Here is a 7,129-nt window from a genome sequence, read left to right as displayed (position 1 = left end):
TCCCGGCCCCCCATCTCCTTCCTCCTGGCCCCCCATCTCCTCCTCCTGGCCCCCCATTTCCTCCTCCTGGCCCCCCATTTCCTCCCGGCCTCTTCTCTGGCTCAGGAAGTGACCGCGGAATCTTCTAGCTCTGGGGGCTGAAAACCTTAGCCTCTCCCTCGTTCTTGTCCCCGTCACGTGGTGTTCATTAGCTGATTGTTGTGGTCACCAAAATTCCCGACAAGAAGGAGCTGGGGCGGGGGGACAAGTGCATTTGGGTTCCGAGGTGTCAGTCCACGGAGCTGGCTCCGGTGCCCGAGGCCCAGGCGAGGCGGGGCCGTGGGGAAGGGCTGGGGGGGCGCAGCTCCTGGGGGTCAGGACACAGAGCAGGAGGAGAGAAGGCCTGGGGGGGGGCAGGTCCCCACCACCGCCTCCTCAGCCCCAGTCACTTACATGGGACCCGCTGCTCAGGTCACACTGGCCTGGTGTTTACCTGGGAATAATCCTGCACCAACAGGAGCTGGGGGGACACTCCGTATCCAGATGGTGACACCCACTCCAACGCATCCGTCTTTCTCAAACATTCGTCCGCGGTATCCACGGGGGACCTGGTTCCAGGGCCCTGGGACACCAACACCCACTGATCTGGAGGCTCTTATATAAACCGTTTACAAATGGTCCACGCGGGTCCCCTGCGCGCTGTCACTCACCGTCGACCTGTGGCGCCAACTGCAAGGTAAACGCTACGTGGGTGGCTGTCACGCTGCGTTGCTTAGGGAAGGTGACTGTGCTTGCCTAGTACAGGTGTGTGTGTGTGTGTGTGTGTGTGTGTGTGTTGCGCTGGGGACAGAACCTGGGCCTCGTGAACGCCAGGCAAGAGCCCTAACAACGAGCCACATCCCCAGACCTCGGACGCAAGTTTTTTCTTAAGCAGATATTTTCAAGCGACGCGTGGCGTGGCGCGTGGACTGAGGTCTCTACGTGTGTCCCTGTTGCTCTCTGCGGATGGTGGTGGAGACGTGCGTCCTCCGTTCAGCGGTCGCTGTCGAGGTCACCACTGCTCCCATGTCCGTGTGACTCTCGCCGACACCACACCGTGTGGCCCTGCGGTGCTCCCGGAGGCCAGGGTCTGCTCGTCCCTCCTCTGCCGTGAGCCACCCCACCCTGTGAGACCCGCAGCCTTCTCGTCCTGCTCGGGGCCTCTGGGGTCTGCTCGGCTTCCCCCTCAGACCCCCTCGTTAGTCGTGGGTCCTGTGTTGTCCCCGTGCCTCCGTTGCCCTGTCTGAGCAGCGGATGTGACGATGGGGCTGGCTGGAGGGCGGGGCGGGGATGGGGGCCTGTGTTCCGTGGGCACAGAGGAAACGGCTGAGCTGGTCACCACGGATGGTGACTTTAAATAGCTCTAACGACGGCCCCCGCGTCCTGGGTGGAGGGGACCAACTCCAGACCTGGCAGCTGGCTGTTGCCACCCGGTCGCCCCTGCCGTCCAGCTCCTCTGCTGTCCCGTGACGTTGCGCTGTTTGAGGGCGGTGGCTTCTCACGGCCCACGTGCCCTCTGCTCACGGGCAGCCAGCGCCTCCTGTGACCCACTCTGTGTCCAGTCAGCAGAGGTCAGCAGAGTGGCCCCTGCTCTGTGTGATGGGCTCGTGGGGGGGGCACCACAGGAGCCGGCTCGGTGGGCAGGACTGGGGTTGGCAGGGTGGACGAGGCCCGTGGGGTGGCCAGGGGCCTGGGGTGGGAGGCGTTTCCAGACACGGTCACGCCCCGTGCTCAGGGGCAGCAGGGGCAGCGTCAGCCAGAGGTGGTCCCTGGGTGGAGGGTGGGAGCAGCCAGGTGGCCTAGGATGGTCCTCTGACAGTCCACCCTCTCCCTTTGCAGGTGACTCTCGCTCTCCACTCGCCCGTGGGCACCTGCCTGGAAGTGACCTCGCCTCCCCCCGCCCCCCGCCATGGCCGCGAGAACCATCATCATTGACCACGGGTCCGGCTTCCTGAAGGCCGGGCTGTCGGGCTGGAACGAGCCGCAGATGGTGGTGCCCAGCATCGTGAACTACATGCCCTGCAGGGAGAACCCCGGCCCCAGCTACGCCCAGAGGCGCGTGAGCCTGGGCATTGACATCTGCCACCCCGAGACCTACAGCTACCCCATAGAGCGTGGCCGCGTCCTCAACTGGGACGGCGTGCAGCACATCTGGACATTCATCCTGGAGAAGCACCGGCAGGAACACGAGGACTTCCCCGTCATGATCACTGAGACGCCCCACAGGGAGCCCGTGGACCGAAAGAAGACCCTGGAGGTGAGGCCCTGGGCGGGCTGCGGGGCACCCTGTGACCCATGGGATCACTGCGCTTCAACAGTTTTTAGACGTTGCCCACATACCTAGTGTGTGTCGGCCCCGGCTCAGCCCCGGAGTCCTGGCCAGGCCAGCTGCGGGCTCAGTGGAGGGGCTTCTGCCGGGGGCTCTGGATAGCGTCCACGAGTCCAAGGATTCTGAGACCATGTTCTCACATTCCAGGGGAAGACTCAGCCAGGAGGAAGTTAACAGACAAGAATTCCAGATGGTTCTAGAAATAAAATCAGGCAGGGAGGAGGAGCTTCTGGGGAGGGAGGGCGTGATCCAGGAGGGCTTCCCAGAGGAGGTGATTTCAGCCCAGTGAACAGGAAAGGGAGTGGCCAGGGGCAGTTAGGATGGTGGGGTGGGCAGGGGCTGAGCTCCCAGGCCTGCTAGGCCATGGGGAGCCCCTAGATTGTACTCTAAATCCAAGGTTGGCAAACTATGGTCAAGGAGCCGAACCCGGCCCACCACTTGTGTTTGCGAATAAAGATTTATTGGAACTCAGCCACACCTGGGCATTTGCACCTGGTCTCTGGCTGCTTTCACAGTGTGGCAGCAGAGGTGAACAGCTGTGGCAGAGACTGGCCCGTAAAAGCCAAAACATTTAGAATTGTGGGTTTGCTGGGTGAAATCCACGAAGCCTCGTTAGATTCAACTTTTAGATAAATAACAAATGATACCTTAGTGCGAGTGTGTCCCAGATAAGGCAGGGGACATACTTATGCTCAGATATTTGTTGTGTATCTGAAATTCACGCCCAGCTGGGCACCCCGTGTGGGTGTTTGCTAAACGTGGCCCCTGGTCGTGTAGCTGGGGAAGTGCCCGCCAGCCCTGCCGTCCAGGACCAGAGGCCCTGGAGAGCTATAAATGGGGGGTCCTGTGTGAGATTCTGCTTGAGGAGAACCTTGGTTGCTGTTTGGGCCACGATGGTGGAGTAGGGGACACCGTGAGGACAGGAGAGGGGAGCCTTCCCAGTGGGGAGAGAGGGGCTGCTGGGCCAGTGGGCAGGGAGTCAGAGGCCAGAGGCTGGACTGGGGCCAGGACTTCGTGGGGTTGGGGAGGGGACTCTGCAGAGATCCGGGGGATGATGGACAGCAGGGAGGAGCTCAGCCCAGGTCTTTGCCAAATGCTGGACCTCAGAATTTCGCTCTGTCTTCACACTGGGAGCCTCTGATCCAGGCAGGAGTTCAGCCTCGCCCGCGGGGCGCGGAGCAGTCTCCCTCCTCTCTCCCTCCCCTGGGCCTGGAACTATGCATGACATAGTGGTGGGCTTTGCTGCCTGATGAGCCCCCCGCCCACTTGCCGACACCATCTTCCGAGGACCATGTTAGACAAGTCCCCGAGGGCAGACTTGGCCCCTGACTCTAGCCCTCCAGAGCCCCCCGCCCTTATTCCCACTGTGTGAGCACCCGGGGCCCTGCACCCTGGTCCTGGGGCAGCCCGGTGGCCCCTGAGAGCGTGGGTCCGCAGCGTTGAGTGTTGAGACCTGAGGTGGGGAGGGTCCTGGGGCAGCAGGGCTGGCGCGGGGCCCTGGGCTGGGGGACACACAGAGCTTCTCCTGTTGCAGATCATGTTCGAGCTCCTGGACGTGCCGTCCCTGCTCCTGGCCGACCAGCTGGAGATGTCCCTGTACGCCTCGGGGCTCCTGACGGGCGTCGTGGTCGACTCGGGCTACGGCCTGACCCGCGTGCAGCCCTTCCACCTGGGCCGGCCGCTGCCCGACAGCGGGAAGACCCTGGAGCTGGCCGGGCAGGACCTCTCCGCCTACCTCTTCCAGAGCCTCTTCAAGGAAAGGCACAACCCGCACGACCTGTTCCAGCTGGAGACCGTGATGTCCACTCAGATGAGCAAGTGCTACGTGCCGCAGAACCTGGGGGAGGCCCTGCACTTCCGCCAGAGCCTGCCCAGTGGCGCGGACGAGAGCAACACCTACCAGCTCCCGGACGGCACCGCGGTGGAGCTGACGCCCATGCAGCGCCTGGGCCCCGAGATGTTCTTCAGCCCGCAGGTGTTCGACCTGCAGGGGCCCGGCATCCCGCAGGCCGTGGCCGAGTCCATCTCTTCCTGCGAGGCCTCCAGGCACCACCTGCTCCTGTCCCATGTGATGGCCTGCGGCGGGAACAGCCTGTACCCGGGCTTCACCAAGCGCCTGTACAAGGAGCTGACCTCGGGTCACTTCCCCTCCAGCAAGGCCACCATATGGGTGGGCAGCAACAGGAACTTCAGCGTCTGGCTGGGCGCCTCGGTGGTGGCCCACCTGTCCACCTACAGGTCCGAGTGGATGACCCGAGAGGAGTACATGGAGGGCACGCGGCTGTGACTGGCGGCTGTGACCGGCGACTGCTCGGGGCCCCGTCTCGTCAGCTGTGGTTTGGGCAGCAGTTGGGGGGAGCGTTAGCTGGTTTGGATTCTGGGGCCAGGAGCGGTCATTTGGGGTTCTCAGGTTTTATCTTGTGTCAAGAGTGGGGTCCAACTCAAGGGAGGACAGTGTCCCATGGAAACCTCCAAGGGACAGTGTTCCCAGGTGGCATGTCCCTGGGGTAGGAGTGGCCCTCTGCCACCTCCACGCCAAACGGCCACTCGGTTTTCACTGTCATTGTCCTTGGGTGGTCCCATTCTTGGTTGGGGGTTTTAACTGGGGCAAGAGGGAACGGGGCCCTCTGCTGGGACCCCGAGTATTTTTGACGGGGGAGGGGGAGGGGGAGGTTGACATTTGTACCTTCTGGTCCTTCCTGGCCGGGTGGCTCTGTGCTGCGGGTGTGTCTGGAGTGTCCTTCCTGCCCGTGCCAGGGGCCTGTTTACTATGTTCAAATAAACCACTTGTTTAGAATTGGTGCTGGCTGCTGTGTGGCCCGGCAGGGCGTGGTCCCCGGGGAGGCCCAGGGACGGTGATCCTGAGAGAGCCGGGTGGGGCCTGGGCCCAGCGGTCATCGCCACCCAGGATGGACGGGCCCAGGCCCCATTCTCCCTCCACCACATTTCCTCCATTGTCCCCAGAGGTCTGAGCAGGTGTGGTCTCGTATGAGTTTGGTGCATATTTGATGAATATTCAAACACCTACTGTGCGTCAGGCGCTGCCCTAGGAACCTCAGGTGAAAGGGATATAGGAGGCTTCTGTGTCCAAGAGCCCAGCACCGTGGAGACGTAGCGATAGATACATAAACACAGCCATCCCTCATGTCCTCGGGGGGGGGGGTTCTAGGACCCCCGAGGATACCAAATCCAGGGACGCTCAAGTCCCACACATAAAATGGCATATAGCACGTGCGTCTGACCCACTCACCTCCTCCCAGATATTCTAAATCATCTCGGCGGGACTTACGGCACCCAGTACGACGTGAACGCTGTGTGAATAGTCAGTAGGTTGCACTGGTTAGCAGGGAACGTGGCAGGGAAGAGTCTACACAGGTTCAGCGCAGAAGCAATCACAGAACCCATTTCCATCCGTGGTGATCTGACCCCGCGAACGGAGAACCTGTGGATACCGAGGGCAACGGTCTGTGTCAGACGGTGCAGGAGGAAATGAGTCAGGGCCTGGGGGTGTTTGTTACAGCAGCTGCTTTGTTTGATCTGACTGATGCAGAGAGAGGAGCCAGGACTATTTATTTATACATTTCTTTTCTGTTTAATAGCACAACTGGGGCTTCACCCAGCCTGTGCTGTTGGCCACCGTGGAGTCTGGCTGTTTCTGAAAGGAGATCTCTACTTTCCAGAGCTGGGACAGAGTGACAAGTGTAGTGGGTGGGAGACTCAGCCCAGGAGCCCCAAGGTGTTACGGCAGGTGGAGGAATCTGGCGGCCAGAGTCCAGCTCACCTTGTCTTGAACGTACGAACCGTATCTTGTTAGCCACAGATCTCCACCCACACCGGAGCTCTCTGCAGGCCCCAGACAGCGCAGTCATGGCGGCAGGCCGGCCCTACCTGGCCGAGCCAGCGGGCAAGTCCGTGGCATGTGAGGGAGCAGTGTGTCCTCCTTCCAGAGGCCTGGAGTTGAGGCTGTGCTCAGGGGAGGAGAACTCACTTGGTCACCTACGGAGGGCCACTGTATTAGGAGCTGTGACTTCAGGCTTCACAACCTGATGTCACTCCCAACAATCCAGAAGCTTCTGGCAGCGGCTGCCACCATCTGGCCGGGCACCGTGGTGAGGGCTTTCCAAATGGAGTCACATTAATCCTCAACACGCACAAGGAACTGGATTCGTCCCCATTTACAAATCAGAAACCAACGCCCAGAGGTGTTAAGCACTTCTCAAGCGCACACTCAGTCTCTAGCCAAGTGTGAATGGTCAGAGTTCGGAATGGATTCCGCATTCCTAGCAAACTAGATCAGAAGTGGCTGAAGCAGAGAGATTTATTTGTCTAGGGTACAACTAAGCAGCTCAGGGGGACAGTGGCATGTTGATATCATCGAGGACTCTTTCTTTTTTTCCCCCTTTGACGTATAGGAGTATTAAGGCAAGGTCACAAAATGGCTGTGGCAGCTCCAGACATCACATTCATACTCCCTGAAGGAAAGTGAAGGGTGAATGGAGCGTGCCATCGAGGTCTCTCTCTTTATATGAAGGAATCTGAACCCAGGTTGTCCATTCTGTGGCCCACGCTGTTGCCCACAGTACCGGGCGGCCCTCCCAGCTTTCTGGGCCTGAGAGGTTTCTTCCCAGGCTTGGGTGGAAGCCACTTTCGAGGGCCGTCAGGCGTGGTATCCTGAGCAGCCGTCTTCATGCTGGATCCCGAGTATCTGTGTCCACCTGAGCCTTCAAAGGCAGAGGTGAGGAGACTCGGCCATGCGTCTCTGGCGGGGTGGGGGGCCGGGGA

General features: G+C 60.8%; 1 protein-coding gene across 1 annotated transcript in view; it reads left to right on the top strand.

Annotated features, from left to right (window-relative positions):
* The window catches only part of Actl8 (actin like 8), a 27,155-nt gene extending 22,206 nt beyond the window's left edge, over positions 1-4,949 (top strand). Inside the window, exons 2-3 of the mRNA XM_015484803.2 lie at positions 1,858-2,275; positions 3,882-4,949. Of these exons, the coding sequence (XP_015340289.1) occupies positions 1,928-2,275; positions 3,882-4,634 (1,101 nt within the window). The 5' untranslated portion in view covers positions 1,858-1,927 and the 3' untranslated portion in view covers positions 4,635-4,949. The remainder of the gene's footprint in view (positions 1-1,857; positions 2,276-3,881) is intronic.
* The last annotated feature ends 2,180 nt before the right edge of the window (positions 4,950-7,129 follow it).

The sequence above is a fragment of the Marmota marmota genome, unplaced genomic scaffold, assembly GCF_001458135.2.
Source record: "Marmota marmota marmota unplaced genomic scaffold, marMar, whole genome shotgun sequence".
Lineage (NCBI taxonomy): Eukaryota > Metazoa > Chordata > Mammalia > Rodentia > Sciuridae > Marmota > Marmota marmota.
The sequence above is the reverse complement of the archived record's forward strand: the minus strand, read 5'-3'. Positions and strand labels throughout refer to the sequence as shown.